At 35.4% G+C, this 22251-nt stretch overlaps 1 protein-coding gene across 1 annotated transcript in view; it reads left to right on the top strand.

Moving 5' to 3' along the window:
• Positions 1–1947: 1947 nt before the first annotated feature.
• LOC111064559 (glycine receptor subunit beta-type 4) overlaps positions 1948–22251 on the top strand; it is a 51273-nt gene continuing 30969 nt past the window's right edge. Inside the window, exons 1-4 of the mRNA XM_039435138.1 lie at positions 1948–2294; positions 4470–4650; positions 5061–5192; positions 20580–20803. Coding sequence (XP_039291072.1) covers positions 1948–2294; positions 4470–4650; positions 5061–5192; positions 20580–20803 — 884 coding nt within the window. The remainder of the gene's footprint in view (positions 2295–4469; positions 4651–5060; positions 5193–20579; positions 20804–22251) is intronic.

Raw genomic sequence — 22251 nt, 5'->3', positions numbered from 1 at the left:
GTTGGTTAATATGACAGACAAGGTAGAAAAGACGTTGAAAGTCTTGCAAGCAAGAAAACAATATTCATTCTTACAAATTCAGCATTTGTATGACTTATCAAAAGGCATTGAGGATAAAAAGGTTGCCGATCAATTCATAATCTTAGGAGAGAATCTTCCAAAGACATTGGAGGAATTCGAAAGTTGCGTCTTAAGAATTCAAGAGTTGGAAATTGAGTTGAAAGAGGATTATGTTCCTGAATTCACAGATGCTCATCTCGATTTAGTGGCTTTCATTAAACAGGCATTGAAAAAATTAAATCAATCAGCTGAAACTGAAGTTGTATTAAATCCCACAGTTTCAGCAGTTACTCAATTGAATCCTGATCTTAATTTGCCGCATATAGATTTGCCGACTTTCGACGGGAACCAATTGAAATGGGCCAGTTTCTATGAGTTGTTCAAGGTTTTAGTCCATGATAACGAATCTTTGACCAATCAACAGCAGATACAGTATTTATTCTCACGATTAAGTGGTGAAGCGGCTAATCTTATTCAGCATGTATCGCCCATTGGGGCCAATTACCAAAATATATGGACGTCATTGGTTACTCGTTATCAGGACACGAGATCTCAGACCGAAGCCTATTTGAACAGATTTTTGAATTCGAGGCTCTTAAAGTCGAAAGTAGGTGTGGTCTGACTGCAATTCTTGATCAATTTTGTGCGCCAATCTCGGCTTTGAAACGTTTGCAGGGAGTCAATCTTACAGATATTATTCTCTTGTATCACGCATTGAAGCTGTTAGATCCTGTAACAAGGCATGCATTCCAGGCGGCAGTAAGAGATAAAGATGTTCCATCTTATGATGACTTGGTCTCTTTTATACAAAAACAGGTTAAATCTTTGCCGTTTGATGATAATAAATTGTTGAATTTGTCAAGTAATTCCGTTGTAAAAAAGACTCAGTCTGCTTCCAAAAATTTCAAAACTCACTCTCATTCGAGTTCAAAGGTGTTTGTCACTCATTCACCCAGCCATGAATTGTCAACTGATCTCAATAAAGCTGAGAGAGGTGTGAGCTGTCTGCGTTGTTCAAAAAAGGGTCATAAATTTGTTGATTGCATTTTATTCCTGAAACAGACCCCTAGAAGATACGCTTTTGTGAAGGAAATTTCATATTGCTTTCGTTGTCTGGAGGATACTCATTCGAGTAGAGCTTGTAAGAGTAATAAAACGTGTTCTTTATGCAACCAGATGCACCACACATTGTTACATTTCGGGTGAATGAGTCTAAAAGTAGTGTAGAGTCTGTGAGTGTTGAGAAAATCTTCTGTCACCTGTTATTCTGCTACTAATGGTAGTAATAGCATTGTCGTTTTGTCTACTGCTAGGGTGTTAGTGAAAAGTTCATCTGGTGGATTACATGAACTTCGTGTTTTGTTGGATAGCGGTTCTCAATCGCATTTTATTACATCCAGTGCTTGTAAAAAATTGAATCTTCCAATTAGTAAATTGAAACCACTGAAACCTCAAGAAGTCGATTGTGAGAATAACTACGTTTCATCTGTTTGTCGTACTGGATTGGGGAGGTTTATCGTTTCATTGTCATGGTTGAAACCCCCTGATAATTTGGGTGACTTGTATAATTCTGCCAAACGACGTTTTTTGAATTTGGAAAGACGTTTGGAGTTGGATTCTACATTGTGTGTTGCCTATCACGAAATATTGGACGACTATTTGAAACAGGGACACATGTCATTGATAACCGATCAGTCTGATAAGAGTGGTTATCACATCCCACATCATGCAATTGTTAAAGCAAGCAGCTCCACAACGCCAATTTGTATTGTGTTTGATGCTAGTGCTAAGACCACCACATCGCTATCGTTAAATGAAATATTGCATGTTGGATCGAAATTGCAAACGGATATTTTTGTTGTGTTACTCAATTTTCGATTATTTCAAATGGCGTTGATAGCTGACATACGTCAGATGTATCATCAAATCGTGATGGAAGAATCATGTCGAAGATACCAGCATATTCTATGGAGATTTTCTATCGAGGATCCAATTGAAATTTATGAGTTCAATTGTGTCGTGTTTGGAGTGTCTTCATCGCCGTATTTGGCCTTACGTACAGTACACCGCTTGGTAGAAGAAGAAGGTGATAATTTCCCTGCTGCATCCACATGCATACCCAGTGATATGTTTGTCGAGGATCTTGTCACTTCAGCACCTTCTTTATCAGACGCTAACAATATTCATAGTCAGACCAAGGAGCTATTCAAGCGAGGTGGCTTCGAATCAACAAAGTGGGCATCTAATTTGGCTGAATTGATGGAATATATGCACGAGAATGACACATCAATTGTAGCTAAAAATTTTGATTTTGAAAATTCGTTATCAATTCTAGGTTTGAGGTGGCAACCAGTTGTCGATTTGTTTCACTTTGTTATCAATCATACTGGAGAGATAGCGACCAAACGTAAGATACTCTCAGCAGTTGCTCGAATTTACGATCCAATGAGGTTTCTTGCTCCTCTCACGTTACTATTGAAGTGTCTGATCAAACAATTGTGGCAATGCGGAGTTGGTTGGGATCAGACACCACCGCTATCAGTCTCGAAACGCTGGGAAATATGTCAAAATGAGTTTGATTTATTATCAACTATCTCTATTCCTCGTCATCTTGGAGTGTATTTGAATACAAGAATTAGTTTAATTGGATTTTGTGACGCATCAGAACAAGCACTTGGAGCTGTCATTTATCTTAAGAGTCAATGTGATGATGGATCGCCACCAACTATCACTTTGCTGTGTGGAAAATCCAAAGTCGCTCCAAATAAATCAGTTTCCATTCAGCGACTGGAATTATGTGCTGCGCTATTATTGGCGGAGTTGTTGCATACTACCTATAACATCATTAGTGAAAGGTGTCGTGTGTCTCGTGTGATAGCCTTATCAGACTCAACGGTGGCTCTCTATTGGATTCAGGCCCCATCATCACACTGGACCACTTTTGTTTCGAATTGTGTATCAAAAATTCAAGATTGTAACGTGCAACAGTGGAAGCATGTTAGTGGCTCAGAGAATCTGTCAGATTGTTTGTCACGTGGTTTAACACCAGCCGAGCTTGTGAGTCATAAATTCCTACTTGGTTGGAAAAAGAGAAAAATAGTTGGCCAGTGAAAGTGGACTTTGTCGAAGTTGAAAATCCACCGGAAGCTAAAACTAATGTTCTCACAACCCTTCACACAGATGCGACTTGTGATAATGTGATATATCCATTGATTCAACGCTGTTCAAGCTACCAACATTTGTTATGTGTAGTAATTGTGATTTTGAAATTTGTTTGTGTATTACCTAAACAGGGTGAGTCTGATTTGAATGTAGCTCAAATGTATCTATGTAGACTAGTACAGAAAATCCATTTTACTAATGAATTGTCACAATTGAAAACAGGAAAGTGTTGTTCAGTTCGTATGCAGCGTTTGTCTCCATTCCTAGAGAATGAAGTAATTCGCGTCGGCGGTCGATTGTCAACAGCTAATCTTGGTTTTGATAATTGTCATCCAATCATCTTGCCGAAAAAGGACAATATTGTCACGTTATTGGTGAATAATTTTTCATGTGAAGAATTGTCAAGCTGGGCCCCGTCTGCTGTTATCCTTAATCAGGCAAAAGTTTTGGATTCTGTCTGGTCGTCTTGTTGTTCGTAAATGTGTTTATCTTTGTAATAAATGTTTTCGGTGTAAACCAAAGATTTCACCCCCTAAAATGGGTAATTTACCGGCTAGTAGAGTAACGCAATTGAAACCTTTCAAGCATTGTGGAGTTGACTACACTGGACCAATACGAGTTACTATGGCTAAATGACGTAATCCCGTCATTTTGAAGGCCTATATATGTCTGTTCGTATGCATGTCTACAAAGGCAGTACATATTGAACTCGTCTCTGATTTGTCTACTCCAGCATTCTTGGCTGCTTTTCAACGTTTTCTGTCTCGACGTGGGCCTTGTAGAGTAATCTGCTCAGATTGTGGAACCAATTTTGTTGGCGCTCACAAGCAATTAGTCCAGCTTTCAAAATTTGTTAACTCTTCTACGTTCCAAACCAGTCTTATAGGTGATTTGTCAGATTATAGAATCGACTGGAAATTTATTCCGCCAGGAGCACCCCATTTTGGTGGCATCTGGGAAGCGAACATAAAGGCAACAAAATCACATCTATTTCGTGTGATTAGTACTCAATTGTTAACGTACGAAGAGATGAATACCGTTTTAGTTCAGGTCGAAGCTGTACTGAACTCGAGACCACTGTGCTCTATGAGTGAAGATCCCAGTGAACCACTTGCATCAACACCAGCACATTTTCTCAAACTCACCCCATTGAAAGCTTTTCCAATGGAAGATGTTGTTGGTTCTCCTGTCAATCGTCTTACTCGCTTTCAGCTGGTGAATCAACTAGTGCAATCCTTTTGGCGCAGGTGGCGAGTAGAATATCTTCATGAGCTTCAGGAACGAGGAAAATGGTGGAAATCGTCTACTCCACTTGAAGTAGGCACTGTTGTAATTGTGGATCAGCCGAACCTCCCTCCACTGCAGTGGCCACTAGGTATCGTGGAACAAGTTTTTCCAGGGACGGACGGCCAAGTGAGAGTGGCTCTGGTGCGTTTGAAGAATGGGTGTCTTAAACGACCAGTCACTAAACTTTTCCCACTACCCACTCAATAGTGGAGGGTGTAGTCATGAATCTTTTTTTTGTGTTCTTGGTTGTGGTTGCATGTTTGGATTTTTGTATTATATAATCGTCATTTTTGTCTTTGCCCTAGCTGAAAAATATCTTCTCAGGTGGGGGGGAACGTTGTGGCCATTCTTGAATTGAGCGCGTTGATGTAGCGCTGTTCCGTGCGGTGCTGCCTCCTGGCGGTGGATTGTTGAAAACTGTCGTCAGCCCAGGCTTTCTTGTCAGTCGGGAAAAAACAGACTGAGTCAAGAGTGTACAAAGCCAGACCATACCGGCTCACTTTATTTGTTATTTGTTATTTGTCTGGCCGGACATTATATGTCAATAATTGATTGAAGTGTTTAATGAATGTCGTGAATATTTGGGAGAAGCAAGGAGCGGTGAAATTAATATTGCCAAGCAGCTTGTAATCATCGCCAGGCCACAGTATCAGAGTATCAGAAAGGTATTTCCTTTCCCAAAGGTATTTATCCTTCTCATTTCTATATTCCATCCTGTATTTCGATTCCAATATCTTATAATTGATAATTTGGCACATATAAAAATTACGACTGGTGAGTCTATAATCTATACTAATTTGAGAATTTCCATAGCTTTGCTCACAGTAAATATTTCTTTTAATTCCAGCTTGGCAAGTATTTTCATTAAATACAATAATAATTTAGATACAGTCCTCTCACTCTACAAAACAGTGGTAGAGTGGACATTACCGTCCTAACTTCGCTACGTCTACAAATAACAGAGTAATTAGCATTTACAGATGAAATTAAATAGAGAATGCATTTATTCAAATGCTAATTAATATATAACTATTATTTAACGAAAATCCTAAATAAATGCTGTAAATCACCCCGAAGACTTCTGCTACTGCAGACATTGACAACAGGGTTAACAGCTAGATGGAAATTCGATGAGAGCTACTATCCAAAAATTAGTTGCCAGCCCGGGAATCGAACCCGGTATCTCCCAATTGCTAGTCAGGAATGCTTACCCTTACACCAAACTGACAATCTCTGGATAGCAGCGCTCATTTTATACGAAGCCATAGCGGCCAACCAGTTACAGTTGGAATTAAATAGAGAATGCATTTATTCAAATGCTAATTAATATATTATAATTTTTATTCAACGAAAATCCTAAATAAATGCTGTAGCAGACGTCTTCGGGGTGATTTACAGCATTTATTTAGGATTTTCGTTAAATAATAATTATTATATATTAATTAGCATTTGAATAAATGCATTCTCTATTTAATTCCATCTGTAACTGGTTGGCCGCTATGGCTTCGTATAAAATGAGCGTTGCTATCCAGAGATTGTCAGTTTGGTGTAAGGGTAAGCATTCCTGACTAGCAATTGGGAGATACCGGGTTCGATTCCCGGGCTGGCAACTAATTTTTGGATAGTAGTTATCATCGAATTCCCATCTAGCTGTTAACCCTGCTGTCAATGTGTGCAGTAGCAGAAGTCTTCGGGGTGATTTACAGCATTTATCTAGAATTTTCGTTAAATAATAATTATAATTAGCATTTATTTAAACATTGAAAGCTACAATATAATTCTCAACTATGAATGATTGGGAGAGGAACAACAGGTTTAAAGCCCAAAACTGTTCCTTTCCCAAATTTGGATAGGAAAAGTGAAAAATATATGTAAAAGTAAATAAAAAGTATCCTATTTTATTGTTTAATATAACAATTATACTCTAAAAGCCATTATTTTTATTAGTACCGGTAGCGATTATTTCGATTTGAGTCAGAACATACTGGAAAAAGCTGACTGCTAGCTTTATATGGGTTCTTTCCAATCTGTTCCTCATACATTTTATCTTTATGGTACATTTTCATGTATATAGTTGCATTTGTGCATCAATAGTTGGAAGTACTTATCTATTAATTATCATTTATTCTTACAAACCATCCTCATGAATAAATTAATATATCTTTCTAGTCCTTTTTTGATTCCTCTGTCTCCCTTTCTCTTACTCTTTTCTCCATTGCCTTTCACAAATTCTATCTCTCTTGCTCCCACTCTTTTCTTCTTCTATGATTCTCTTTTTCCACAATTCTGGCAGTCTTTTTCAATAAATAACTTATAGATTAAGGGGAGGAGGAAGAGGAGGAGGAGGAAGCGAGGATGATGGAGAGGAGGAAGAAGAGGAGTGAGAGGAGGTTGAAAGAGGAGGAAGTGATGCGGAGGAGGGGGAGGAGGAGCAAGTGAGGAGGAGGAGGAGAATGGGGAGGAGGATGAGGATTAGTTGTAGAAGAGGGGGTGGAGGAAGTGAGGAGGATGGAGAAGAGGATGTAGAGGAGTGAGTGGAGGTTGAAGGAGGAGGAAGTGATGAGTAGGAGGGGGAGGAGGAGGATTAGGTGAAAGGAATAGGAGGAGGATGAGTTGGTGAAAGAGGAGGAAGTGAGGAGGATGGAAATGTGGAAGAGGAGGTGGAGGAGGAGGAGAATGAGTTGGTGAAAGAGGAGGATCGAAAGAAAGGTTGAAGAGGAGGTGGGAGAAGAGCTGTGAGAGGAGTAGGAGGAGGAGGAGTTGGTGAAAGAGGAGGAAGAGGAGGAAGAGGAGGAGTATTTATAGGGTGTGGTGGAGAAGGAGGACGTGGAGGAGGAGGAGCATGATGTTACAATAGGGTAAGAGGGATTTTTAAGCAGTACCGCCTGCATATTCATTCACATATCCGCTGTTCCGCGGCATATATGACAAATGCACATTCATTCGTTCTGGGAGAAAAAATTTGGGAGTAGCAAAAAATCACTTTCCCGAAAGGAAAAGCGGCATGAAAGGCATCCGGCTTTTCAGAATTTATTCTCTCGTCGAAGCCAAGAGAAATACATACATTTTGCTGGCTAAATGAGTGAGGCTTTCCCGAATGCCTACGTGGTTTATTTTGTTTCAGTCGTGATTATCATAACACATCAGGAAAAAGTTGGAATAAAAGTGGAGTTTTGCATAATTATAATTATCAGAGTACCGTATTACATACTTTATTATGATAAACTTGAAATAAAAGATGAGTTTTTCTTGTAATTATCATATTATTACTGGATCATGATAAAGTTGATAGAAAAGTTGAGTTTTGCATTTTAATTATCAGTGTATTACTTGTCATTCATATTAAAATCAGCTTAGCCTTTTTGAGGACATTCAATTGAGTTAGACGCAGATTTACAATAGCGCGACAAAAAAATTGTTTGTTTATGAATTTGTGCATAATTATCAGAGTACCGTATTACATACTTGATTATGATCAACTTGAAATAAAATCTGAGTTTTTCTTGTAAATATCATACAGGTTTTATTAATATATGGATTAATCAATATACATTTAATTTAATTAATATATATGGTATTATTAATATATACATACAGGTATGTATTAATAATACATGATTACTTGAACATTTTTAGATGTAGCAATTACAATCATTATTACTTGATTATGAGGAAGTTGAAATTGAAGTTTAGTGTCGCATATAATTATCAGGAGTATTACTTGTTATCTATATTTTAATTAGTGTAGCCTTTTTGAGGACATTCAATTGAGTTGAACACAGAATGACAATGGAGTGACAAACAAATTGTTTGTTTGTGAATGTGTCTCTTTTATGAGTTTGTGCTTGGGACTACTTCAAGTAATTTATTCAACATTTGAATGAAAATATAGTAGTTAAGGCGTGCTTCAACTCATCACCTCTAATATATACCTGTGGCCTATAGAAATAGGTAGAAGGTTGTCCCTTTATCGATCACCTCTGTTAGACTGATACCGACACAGTCGTGGGTTCGAATCCCGCTGAACACATGCATTTCAGATCGTGTCTCATCTCATAAACTATGTGCTACAAGTAATTGGAATTAAATAAATTCTGAACTCATCTGAAGCTGTAAATTCATTCATCCCTCATCATCATCCGTCTCATTACCCATGCACAAGCCTCGGGCTCATATGGGTATCACATGCATCAAAACAAGAATACTTATGTGAGCATCATGCAGTAGAAAATTGTAAAAAATTCGTCATTCTTGTTAAATTTTGCTTTTCCTATCTTCCATTGTTTGAAAACTAGATTGTTGGGAACATGTTTTAACGGTTGTTTATGGCGTTATTAAGTTTAAGCACAGAATAAAATAGAATACAATACAAAATACAATACAGAATATTATACGAGTTTCCTCTGGTTTGAGGATTGCACTATGTTATAAATGATGTATTGATATGTGTTTTCCACTGTCTCAAAAGTGGGGGGAAATATGTTATGAAAGTTATTTATACGATTGAATCAAATTTGTAATTTGAGGGGATGTTTATTCTATAGAGTTCATAAACGAAAATCCAATTTTTATGACAACCATCATTTCTATGCCTTGAATTCATTTGAACTATAATATTTCATTTCAACCTGAGGTGACTCAATTACAGTGTTTGCTCCAGTCCACAATTGAAATTTTAGAATTGATTTGAAGTTCGTCAAATTCTCTGCTGACAACCCATGATTTCCGTTGTTAATGAGAAGATAAAGACAAATAGCAGAAGTGTGAAAATCATTAAAATAATATGCATCGTTGGATCACATAAAATTATTGAGATGTGATGACGTAAAACAATTGGAGGGTTCCAATGGTATTGAAAGATGATAATTGCATCGTTATATAAAAATCTATTGATCGTTGTATGGATGTTTTTTGAAAAATAGAATAAGAACTGAAATAGTGAATACAAAATATCAATAAATTCTGTGAAGAATATGAAACATAACATTAATATTTATCATTCGAATTGATACTCCAAATAGGGGAATCTCGATTATGTTATTGTAAGTGAAACAAAAGAGGAAGAAGAAGAAGAAGGAAGAAAACTGATATCATGATCAGTCTTTCAAATAATTCCCCATCAAGGTTCATGTAAGTCTTCGAGATTAAAAAAAATTGCAGAATTTGAAACAAAATTTATACAAATTTCACAAAAAATTCCTCACTTATCAATACCTGAGAAACACAATGTATCAACAAAACGTTTGAATGCCATTTGTATCTCAATTTATGTTCCACAATTCAAAACTAGATCAAAACTAAGCTACCTCACTATTTGCATCAAGTCTATTTTCTAGCACAAACTGTCTCCAAGTTGGAAAACCAGAGTTGAAGTCCAGACTCAATTATGAAAATGGACCAAATGCAACACTTCCCACTTCATATCACTCTATCACTCTCCATCACTTCTCACTCCATATCACTCACTCACTCTATCATTCATTTACTCACTCACTCATTTACTCACTCATTCACTCACTTACTCATTCTAACCCTCATTCACTCACTCACTCACTCACTCTTTCTAACACTCATTTACTTACTGACTCACTCACTCACTCACTCTATCAATCTTCAACAGTAGTATTTTCAGAGCATTCAGACTTTCTGTCTAAATAAGGTTTTCCCATTAATTTAATTATGCAAGCATTGCCAGGTAGAATATGAATAAATTGCCCTTGGCATCGCCAGCAGGTATTTATTTACTTATATGTTGCTATCATTAGCACAACAACGCGTGTAATCGTAACCCGTATCACAGTTTGTCTTCAAAATAATGCCAACCTCACTTTTGGTCGTTAGGGGTCAAATTGAGATTAATACTTACATCATGGACGTGTGTTGTGTTTCAAGGTTTGTTCAGAAAATAAGCCTCAGTTTCATGAATTTTCCCGTAGTATAGGGTAGGTGACTAACAGGTAATCTGTGTAATTTTTGAGGTCATCATGTGTGACTCGTTATAATGTGTCTCATCATACAGATGTTGGGTTTTTTTGTTATCTATACAGAGATTAGTGCCCTATTGTGATAGAATCCGGCAATTTTCTAAATGTCACTCCATGAATGAAAGTTATGGTATAATCTTATACCGTGGCATCTTATGCTATCTTTTTTCTATGTTTATATCTTCTGATGGAATATCATTACTCCATCGATCAAGATGGTTGAACTTAATTTTCTGTGTTCATTTCACTGTTAGAACTCTAAACTCTATTCTACACATTCATTGATAAGATCTCTTCTAGCTTTACACAGAGCAAAAAAAATTTCAGAGGGGAAGAACAATCTCATTGACATAGAACAATTTCAAGAGGTTTTCCTATTACTGTATGTGAATTTATCTAATCATGTCATACGTTCCTGTCACCCTTGAACTTCATCTTCGAAACTTCGTTCTAATATGTATAAAAATCTTACAAACCTAACAACATCAATATAAATCTGGTATGGTACACTCACACAACTTTCCTTGCTCATTGATCTATCTATAAGCCTCATTCTTAAACGAGAATAATATAGGGGAATAACATAATGCCGATTGACGGCTAAATATCTAAAACTACGATTATACTATTGTTATGGTTTTCAGAGTACATTTTCCTTTGTTTGAATTGTGGAATTTGATGATTTTTTGAAAGTTGTAAAAACAGCTGTTCTACAAATAAAATATCGACTATGTGTTATTTTGAATAAACTGCTCTACCTACCTACCTCACGCACGAGAAGGAGGTTACAAAGTCAATTTTCTCAAGGATTGAGTGGACCCCCTGTTAGTTTCCCAGGGAGGAGACTCATGCCTGCTTGTAGAGCTGATAAATAACTATACAGAGTATGAATTTGGAAAAATCGGTCAAGTCATTTTTTAGAAAATCGTGATAGAAATTTAACAAAATTTATTCTTCACAAGAATATTACGGAGCTCCAGCAATTTTCCCAAAAATGAGACCCATGTCAGTTGATAGGGCTTATAAATATCTACCTAGGGTATGAATTTTGGGTAGAAAATCGTTAGAGCCGTTTTGAGAAAACTGTGAAAAACATGGTTTTTTAGCCATCATCCGCCATTTTGAATTGAATTTTATTGAATTTCTTATTGTCGGATCCTCATGGTCTAAGGACCTTGAGTTTCAAATTTCAAGTTAATCGGTTAATTAGGAATGGAGTTATCGTGTTCACAGACACATACACACACATACACACACACACACACACACACACACACACACACACCACACACAAAAAAAAAAATCATGTTTTGGACTCAGAGGACCTTTGAACCTTACATCTGGAGTCCCATATATAAGTATCATGTACGTATCTGTTGAAGTGAAGATTCATTTCCATAAATTCCAATGTGACTATTTCCTTCCACCGAGTCCGGTCGAGCGTGTATAAATAGTACTAATAGAACTCAATATGGCCAATGTACTGAATAAGTACAATTGATAAGCACATACATATGTGGCAATCTACCTTGAACCAGCTCAAAGATGAATTTGAATAAACCTATTATATTATATTCAATAAACCTATATATTTCTCAGCACTACTTCGAGTTTCGAAAAAGTTCAATTTTATTCTAATAGCCTAAGAATAATATAGCATTTTTGGGTCGCGAAAATGAATCAAAGTCAAAAATGGGTCGTCAAGCATGAAAGATTAGGAACCACAGTCATAAAATATCGAATTTACATAGCATCTACTTGATAAACCACTTTCTATACAATTTCGTTAACTTGAGAATTGCGATTTCACATGAATCATCCCTATATTTTACTTTCAAGCGTCTAGCTAAGCATCTAAATAATAAACCACTTTCTATACATCTTGATAATCTGGAGAATTGCGATTTCACTTCTATCATCCCTATTTTACAGATGGAATTAAATAGAAAATGCATTTATTCAAATGCTAATTAATATATAATTATTATTTAACGAAAATCCCATCCAAAACGAAAATCCAATTCGGGATGATTTGCATAATTTATTTGGAACTTTTGTTATATATATCTTTAGGGATATATCTTAAGGATATTCGTAAAATATATTTCATTTCATTTATCAATGGACAGAATCACAAATCATATAAATATGATTAGGAAGGAACAACAGGCTTGGCCCAAATCTATTCCATTCCCAATTTTGATAAATTAATAAAATGTCCAAAAAATAGGTTATGTTTCTACTGTAAAACGTTCAAGTTCAATTTTCGTACAAAAATATATATAAGCTAAACATTTTGAATTTACAGAAATTGAAACACCAAACTATATTGAAATATAACACTTAATTATCACTTCATATTGAATTAATCAAGTTATTTTATAAAATTTTGAACCTAAAAATACACACAACTTCTCTCAATAAGCACAAAGATGAATTTGAATAAACCTATTATATTTAAAATGTATGATATATTTTTTATATCCCTATTTTACTCTCAAGCGTGCACTAGAACACCAACACTCCAAGCATACTCAACATGAGAATGCACCACAAGCTTTAAAAGAGTTTGTTTTTACCGCAAGTTTTCATTAGCAGAGACAAGATCTAGTGGAGCTTCAGGGTACCCTGCGGCTTGGAGCTGCATACATTCACACGACATATTCCAGTGATGCAGACATCTTCAAGTCTGTATTCAAATCCCTCAAACATTATGCTTGCCGCAGTCATTTATGCGCACATGGTTACATAGGAGACAGAATAATACGTCATGAAAGTGATTGTAGAATGGAGAGCTTGTGGAATAATAATAGAGTGAAAGAGTGCTAGTACAGGAATAATGAAGATGGAAGATTCTGAATGAAGAGGGAAGAATGAGAGAGTGTTGAGAGGTTCTCCCATCCAGTCTTTGTCGAATTCTCGTCAGAAACCTTCATCCTCTTCAACTGCTTCTTCTTTATTTTCTTCCTCATTTTCTTCTTTACTTCTTTCTGCCCTTCATGCCTTCATTCACAAAGACAACTCGAGTGTGCTGCGACATAGAGGAAGTGAGAAAAAAGATCGAGAATGCTAGGAGATGTCGCATTACTTGATTTTATTCGAACTAGATTGGAGAAGATATCGGATGAAATTATTCTGGATTCGAAAAAATTAGAAGAATTGGAGATAATGGACTATGTAGAGAGCAGAGAATGCAGATTTTTGAGGGTTGAATAAATTCAGGTTAAAGCTATTTGAAATTTAGGATGAATGGTGAAATTGGGATATATTGTAATATGTAGTTTTTTGGTCCTGCAAAATTATTTATTTAATAATTATGTGAATATTTTCTATTTTAGTGATAATAATGTGAAATATTACTATGTATGACTATGATGATGTATGATGTACCACTATGTTTGGTTTTGAAACATCAAAATTTAAAAATCTACTTTGTAAAAATAATTAAGGACTGAACATTTTTTGAAGTGTACAACCACAAGACTTGACCTATTTCGGACTATATGTCTTCTTCTTCTTCTTCTTCTTCTTCTTCTTCTTCTTCTTCTTCTTCTTCTTCTACTTCTTCTTCTTCTTCTTCTTCTTCTTCTTCTTCTTCTTCTTCTTCTTCTTCTTCTTCTTCTTCTTCTTCTTCTTCTTCTTCTTCTTCTTCTCTTCTTCTTCTTCTTCTTCTTCTCTTCTTCTTCTTCTTCTTCTTCTTCTTCTTCTTCTTCTTCTCTTCTTCTCTTCTTCTTCTTCTCTTCTTCTTCTTCTTCTTCTTCTGGTTCCTTCTCCTATCGGAGGTTGGAAATCATCACGGCAATTTTCACTTTATTGATTGCAGCCTTGGATAGTTCCCTTGAGTTGCAGCCATACCATTCTCTTACATTACGTAGCCAGGATATCCTTCTTCTTCCCACACTCCTCCTTCCCATGATCCTTCCTTGCAATATAAGTCTCAACACCTCATACTTTTCACCACTCATTACATGGCCCAAATATTGCAATTTTCTTCTCTTTATAGTCGCAACATATAGTCGGACTATGTGTAACGTTATCTAAATTTGGGAGAGGAATAGCACAAGGTTACCGTATTTTTCCCCCTATCATTTCCGATGATGTACTTATTGTTGTAAGCCTCAGTTCATGAATTTTCCCGTAGTATGAGTTGCCTAACAGGTAATCTGTAATTTTTGAGGTCATCCTATGTGACTCGTTATAACGTGTCTCATGATACAGATGTTGGTTGGTTTGTTATCTATACTGAGAATAGTGCCCTATTGTGATAGAATCCGGCAATTTTCTAAATCTCACTCCATGAATGAAAGTTATGGTTTAATCTTATACCGTGGCATCTTATGTTATCTTTTCTCTAGGCTTATATCTTCTGATGGAATATCATCACTCCATTGATCAAGATGGTTGAGCTTAATTTGGGTTCATCTATATATATAAAAGCGAAATGGCACTCACTCACTGACTGACTGACTCACTCGCAGAACTAAAAATTTACTGGACCAAAAACGTTTAAATTTGGTAGGTATGTTCAGTTGACCCTTTAGAGGCGCACTAAGAATACTTTTGGCAATAATTCAACTCTAAGGGTGGTTTTTAAGGGTTAAAAGTTCGTCTTTTAGCATGTATATTCTTCTTATTCTCTCAATTATAATTGAAAAAAGGCCATACCATATGTTAATATAGAACTATAATCTAGAGAGAGTACCTCTTCGAAACAGTTGTTAACTGGTAACTAAATTAATAATTTTGTTAGGTTGGCACCAAGTTGAAGATTGAAATGCACTTATCGCGGAAAAATTGATTGGGTACTGCTACTTCAATCGGAGCTATTCCTGGGAATATTATATTACTAGCCGTCAGGCTCGCTTCGCTCGCCATATCCATTTAGCCAGACGTTTAGTCGGACCCCCGACTGGATCGTCCTAACATATGATAAGAATGCTCAAATGAAAAATGCAGGCGAGCGAGCGAGCCTGCTGATCTCAATCTTGGACACGATCCAGTCGGGGGTCCAGGGGGCGGAGCCCCCTAGCTAGACGGTTATGGCAAGCGAAGCGAGCCTGACGGCTAGTTTCACTGATAAAACTCTAAAGTCTTTTTTACACATTCATTGATAAGATCTCTTCTAGCTTAACACAGAGCAAAAAAACAATTTCAGAGGGGAAGAACAATCTAATTGGCATAGAACAATTTCAAAAGGTTTTCCTATCACTGTATGTGAATTTATCTAATCATGTCATACGTTCCTGTCACCCTTGAACTTCATCTTCGAAACTTCGTTCTAATATGTATAAAAATCTTACAACCTAACAACATCAATATAAATCTGGTATGGTACACTCACACAACTTTCCTTGCTCATTGATCTATCTATAAGCCTCATTCTTAAACGAGAATAATATAGGGGAATAACATAATGCCGATTGACGGCTAAATATCTAAAACTACGATTATACTATTGTTATGGTTTTCAGAGTACATTTCCTTTGTTTGAATTGTGGAATTTGATGATTTTTTGAAAGTTGTAAAAAACAGCTTTCTACAAATAAAATATCGACTATGTTATTTTGAATAAACTGCTCTACCTACCTACCTCACGCACGAGAAGGAGGTTACAAAGTCAATTTTCTCAAGGATTGAGTGGACCCCCTGTTAGTTTCCCAGGGAGGAGACTCATGCCTGCTTGTAGAGCTGATAAATAACTATACAGAGTATGAATTTGGAAAAATCGGTCAAGTCATTTTTTAGAAAATCGTGATAGAAATTTAACAAAATTTATTCTTCACAAGAATATTACGGAGCTCCAGCAATTTTCCCAAAAATGAGACCCATGTCAGTTGATAGGGCTTATAAATATCTACCTAGGGTATGAATTTTGGGTAGAAAATCGTTAGAGCCGTTTTTGAGAAAACTGTGAAAAACATGGTTTTTTAGCCATCATCCGCCATTTTGAATTGAATTTTATTGAATTTCTTATTGTCGGATCCTCATGGTCTAAGGACCTTGAGTTTCAAATTTCAAGTTAATCGGTTAATTAGGAATGGAGTTATCGTGTTCACAGACACATACACACACATACACACACACACACACACACACACACACACACACACACACACACACACACAAAAAAAAAAATCATGTTTTGGACTCAGAGGACCTTTGAACCTTACATCTGGAGTCCCATATATAAGTATCATGTACGTATCTGTTGAAGTGAAGATATCATTTCCATAAATTCCAATGTGACTATTTCCTTCCACCGAGTCCGGTCGAGCGTGTATAAATAGTACTAATAGAACTCAATATGGCCAATGTACTGAATAAGTACAATTGATAAGCACATACATATGTGGCAATCTACCTTGAACCAGCTCAAAGATGAATTTGAATAAACCTATTATATTATATCAATAAACCTATATATTTCTCAGCTCTACTTTGAGTTTTGAAAAAGTTCAATTGTATTCTGATAGCCTAAGAATAATATAGCATTTTGGGTCGCGAAAATGAATCAAAGTCAAAAATGGGTCGTCAAGCATGAAAGATTAGGAACCACAGTCATAAAATATCGAATTTACATAGCATCTAGTTGATAAACCACTTTCTATACAATTTCTTTAACTTGAGAATTGCGATTTCACATGAATCATCCCTATATTTTACTTTCAAGCTTCTAGTTAAGCATCTAGATAATAAACCACTTTCTATACATCTTGATAATCTGGAGAATTGCGATTTCACTTCTATCATCCCTATTTTACAGATGGAATCAAATAGAAAATGCATTTATTCAAATGCTAATTAATATATAATTATTATTTAACGAAAATCCCATTCAAAACGAAAATCCAATTCGGATGATTTGCATAATTTATTTGGAACTTTTGTTATATATATCTTTAGGATATATCTTAAGGATATTCGTAAAATATATTTCATTTCATTTATCAATGGACAGAATCACAATCATATAAATATGATTAGGAAGGAACAACAGGCTTGGCCCAAATCTATTCCATTCCCAATTTTGATAAATTAATAAAATGTCCAAAAAATAGGTTATGTTTCTACTGTAAAACGTTCAAGTTCAATTTTCGTACAAAAATATATAAAGCTAAACATTTTGAATTTACAGAAATTGAAACACCAAACTATATTGAATATAACACTTAATTATCACTTCATATTGAATTAATCAAGTTATTTTATAAATTTTGACCTAAAATACACACAACTTCTCTCAATAAGCACAAAGATGAATTTGAATAAACCTATTATATTTAAATGTATGATATATTTTTTATATCCCTATTTTACTCTCAAGCGTGCACTAGAACACCAACACTCCAAGCATACTCAACATGAGAATGCACCACAAGCTTTAAAAGAGTTTGTTTTTACCGCAAGTTTTCATTAGCAGAGACAAGATCTAGTGGAGCTTCAGGGTACCCTGCGGCTTGGAGCTGCATACATTCACACGACATATTCCAAGTGATGCAGACATCTTCAAGTCTGTATTCAAATCCCTCAAACATTATGCTTGCCGCAGTCATTTATGCGCACATGGTTACATAGGAGACAGAATAATACGTCATGAAAGTGATTGTAGAATGGAGAGCTTGTGGAATAATAATAGAGTGAAAGAGTGCTAGTACAGGAATAATGAAGATGGAAGATTTTGAATGAAGAGGGAAGAATGAGAGAGTGTTGAGAGGTTCTCCCATCCAGTCTTTGTCGAATTCTCGTCAGAAACCTTCATCCTCTTCAACTGCTTCTTCTTTATTTTCTTCCTCATTTTCTTCTTTACTTCTTTCTGCCCTTCATGCCTTCATTCACAAAGACAACTCGAGTGTGCTGCGACATAGAGGAAGTGAGAGAGAGTATCGTAGAATTCTACGAGATGTCGCATTACTTGATTTTATTTGAACTAGATTGGAGAAGATATTGGATAAAATTATTCTGGATTCGAAAAAATTAGAAAGAATTGGAGATAATGGACTATGTAGAGAGCAGAGAATGCAGATTTTTGAGGGTTGAATAAATTCAGGTTAAAGCTATTTGAAATTTTAGGATGAATGGTGAAATTGGGATATATTGTAATATGTAGTTTTTTGGTCCTGCAAAATTATTTATTTAATATGTGAATATTTTCTATTTTAGTGATAATAATGTGAAATATTACTATGTATTACTATGTATGACTATGATGATGTATGATGTATTACTATGTCTGGTTTGAAGCATCTATAGATTTAAAAATCTACTTTGTAAAAATAATTAAGGACTGAACATTTTTTGAAGTGTACAACCACAAGACTTGACCTATTTCGGACTATATGTCTTCTTCTTCTTCTTCTTCCTTTTCTTCTTCTTCTTCTTCTTCTTCTTCCTTCTTCTTCTTCTTCTTCCTCTTCTCTTCTTCTTCTTCTTCTTGCTGTTTCTCCTATCGGAGATTGGAAATCATCACGGAAATTTTCACTTTATTGATTGCACCCTTGAGCTGCAGCCATACCATTCTCTTACATTACGCATCCAGGATATCCTTCTTCTTCCCACACTCCTCCTTCCCATGATCCTTCCCTGCAATATAAGTCTCAACAGCTCATACTTTTCACCACTCATTACATGGCCTAAATATTGCAATTTTCTTCTCTTTATAGTCGTAACATATAGTCGGACTATGTGTAACCTTATCTAAATTTGGGACAGGAATAGCACAAGGTTACCGTATTTTTCTCTCCCTATCATTTTGATTATGTACTTATTGTATCAATCAATAAATAATTATATAGTGATATGTATTAAAAATATTATGAGTAGAAAGATGGAATAATTGTAGGTACAGGAAAGATACATTATAGATAGCGATGATCCAAGTGATCTGAATAATCTACAATCTGAATGATATGGAATCTAGATAACTAGTAGTTCTGTGAGCTGTAGACCTCGCGCTCAGTTAGTTACATTGACCTGTTGTTATGTTTTCTCAAAAATAAGTAGATAAATTTATCAATTTAAAATGTCTAGAAAAATCCTGAATAAACATAGAGCTTTCTGTCCTATCTTTCCGTGACGTGTCGTCCCGGAATGTGAGTGTGAGCGCTGTTATCAGGTCTGGCTGCAACTGTCTACAACGTTGATGAAAAGATACATTTTCAAGATGTTCGATGTTTTTAAACGGGTAGTATTATAGTCAACTGTCTACTAACGTTGATGGAAAGATACATCTTCAAGATGTTCGATGTTTTTGAACGGGTAGTATTATAGTCCACTAGACAGCTGATTTATGATGGATAATTCTAAAGTCTGATTTTTACGATAATATTGGCGTTGGAAGGAGACTCCTTTTCCTTTTGTATTATCTTTAAAATTCAAAATTTCAAAAAACCGTATGAATACGTCAACGGCGAAATTCAAAAAGGAACATACCTGTCGAATTTCATGAAAATCTATTGCTGCGTTTCGCTGTAAATGCGGAACATATAAACATAAATATAAACAAAAATATAAACATATAAACATGAAGAGAAATGCAAAACCGTCGACTTGAATCTTAGTCGTATCAATGAAATATCAATGATATTTCCTAGATAGTGAAAATAGCCTCTACATCAAATAATAGAAAAAACAATGAATATATAAGTTTTATCTGGTCAAATCTTTAATGAATTTGTCAAGTATTTATTTGTTGATATCATAAATGACAATAAATTATGAGATTATGCAACGGGAACATGCCAAAAACGTCTTCACTAATAATATTTTTGTTAACAAAATCAAAAAACAACAATTTCGAAATCTTCAAACACAAATTCAAAGCCAAACATAATGCCAAAACTGTTGGAAATATTAACTTGAGAAACAAAACTGTACAAAATCTGTCACAATTCAAATAAACACTGTTTTTTCTCTGGGCTAATGTGAAGTATTTTGTAGAAATATTGGCATAATACAAATATTTCTATTTTTCAGAAATATTTCAGTGATCAATTCAATAAAATTTCAACAACTTGTCTCAAAGTCGCCTACTCTACCATGTTCAATGTACGTTCATTTCAGTTAATCTATTTTTCTCTCTCTTTCCAGGACTATGAGGTAGACCTTTACCTGAGACAGAAGTGGCAGGACGAGCGACTGAAACATGCTGACATAACAGAAGTCCTCGACCTGAATGACCCCAACCTAGTGAAGGCCATCTGGAAACCAGAGGTCTACTTTCCCAATGCCAAACATGCCGAGTTTCAGTTCGTCACTGTTCCAAACGTGCTCATACGAATCAATCCTGATGGAGAGATTTTATACATGCTCAGGTACTTACAATATGATAAATTCATAGTAGTTTAGGCAACGGCTTTATGAGTCTTTAAAGCAGGAGTTAAATGTAAGTTGAAACACGAGCGAGTGAAGCGACCAAGTATCTTTGACATCTCACGAGAACTTTTTAGACCGAATAGAACCTTTGCATCAATATAATAGTACACTGCTATAGTGAGGTCCACGTTATAATGACAGTATTTGATCAACTTTGGGTTTGCTATCCTTGTCTAACATTCGACAAAGCCGGTGTTATATCCTTTTCTAGGTTCACAACGGTGCCAATTATGTTTTTGACAGTGTAGAAATATGATTAATTAATGCAGATAATCGGCATCGCTATTATTCTATCTTCATCCACTGTCATTATAACGTGGACCTCACTATAGTACACTATAATTCTATCGACCACTCGAGCAAAGTATTACATCGCTATGAATAGAAATATAAATCTGAGTACCCTTTTTAAATTTTTTTGTCACGACATGTTTCGGCTACTAGTAGTAGCCCTAAAGAGAAAAAATAGTACTTTACGTCACAAGTCCGGTAACAATAATTTACCGCATAAGTATGATTGTTACTGCCCGAAACGTAGTTGAGGGCAGAATTATCTTATGAATGCGGTAGATACGTTACCGTACAAGTTACGTACAATTTTTTTTGTCATATTTATCTGAGAAAGAATAATATTGCTGAGAAACAGAAACCATTACCTGCTTATGCTCGAGTTACTGCATTTTATAAATATGACCTAGTCCGTAGCGCCTAGTTCATAACAGACAGACCCATCGAGCTCAAATAGAATAATAAAGGCCTATATTATAAGATTTCAGATGAGTTCTTATAACTTGAAACTTCTTAGATGAGTTCTTAAATCATTTGAGTTATTATAATTAACATAGGACTAGGAAACATACTCGACTGTAAAGAAAACATATGATCTCTTTACAGTATAGTATGCTCTAATGAAAATCACATGTTTTCTTGTTCTGCAAACAGTGTTTACCGGCGTTGATTCAATGCATGGAAAACAGCTGCAATTGAGTAGGTATGACAAAAATACTATTACATTGCTCTTAGGTGAGAAATCAATCAACGATTCAATATTGTAGAAAAATTGGAATAAATTAGGTGAAATGCTACTCTGCGAGAATGAAATTATGAACTGAAAACTTGAAAAACTGATAACTTGATTAATAAAAAAATTGACGAGTAGAAATTTAACAAAATAAATGCTTGACAGACTCAAAACTTGACGAATCAAAAACTTGACTTATTGAAAACATGGAAAACTGAAAAACTTGACGAATAACTCGACTTACTAGAATTTTAAGTATTGAAAACTATCCGAATTGAACATTGAAAAATTGAAAACCCAACAAACTGAAAATTTTACGTACTCAAAAACTCGACTAAATGAAAACTTGATGAACTGTAAATTTTG

This window comes from Nilaparvata lugens, chromosome 8 (assembly GCF_014356525.2).
Source record: "Nilaparvata lugens isolate BPH chromosome 8, ASM1435652v1, whole genome shotgun sequence".
Taxonomy (NCBI): Eukaryota; Metazoa; Arthropoda; class Insecta; order Hemiptera; family Delphacidae; genus Nilaparvata; species Nilaparvata lugens.
This window is presented reverse-complemented; position numbering and strand designations above follow the sequence as displayed.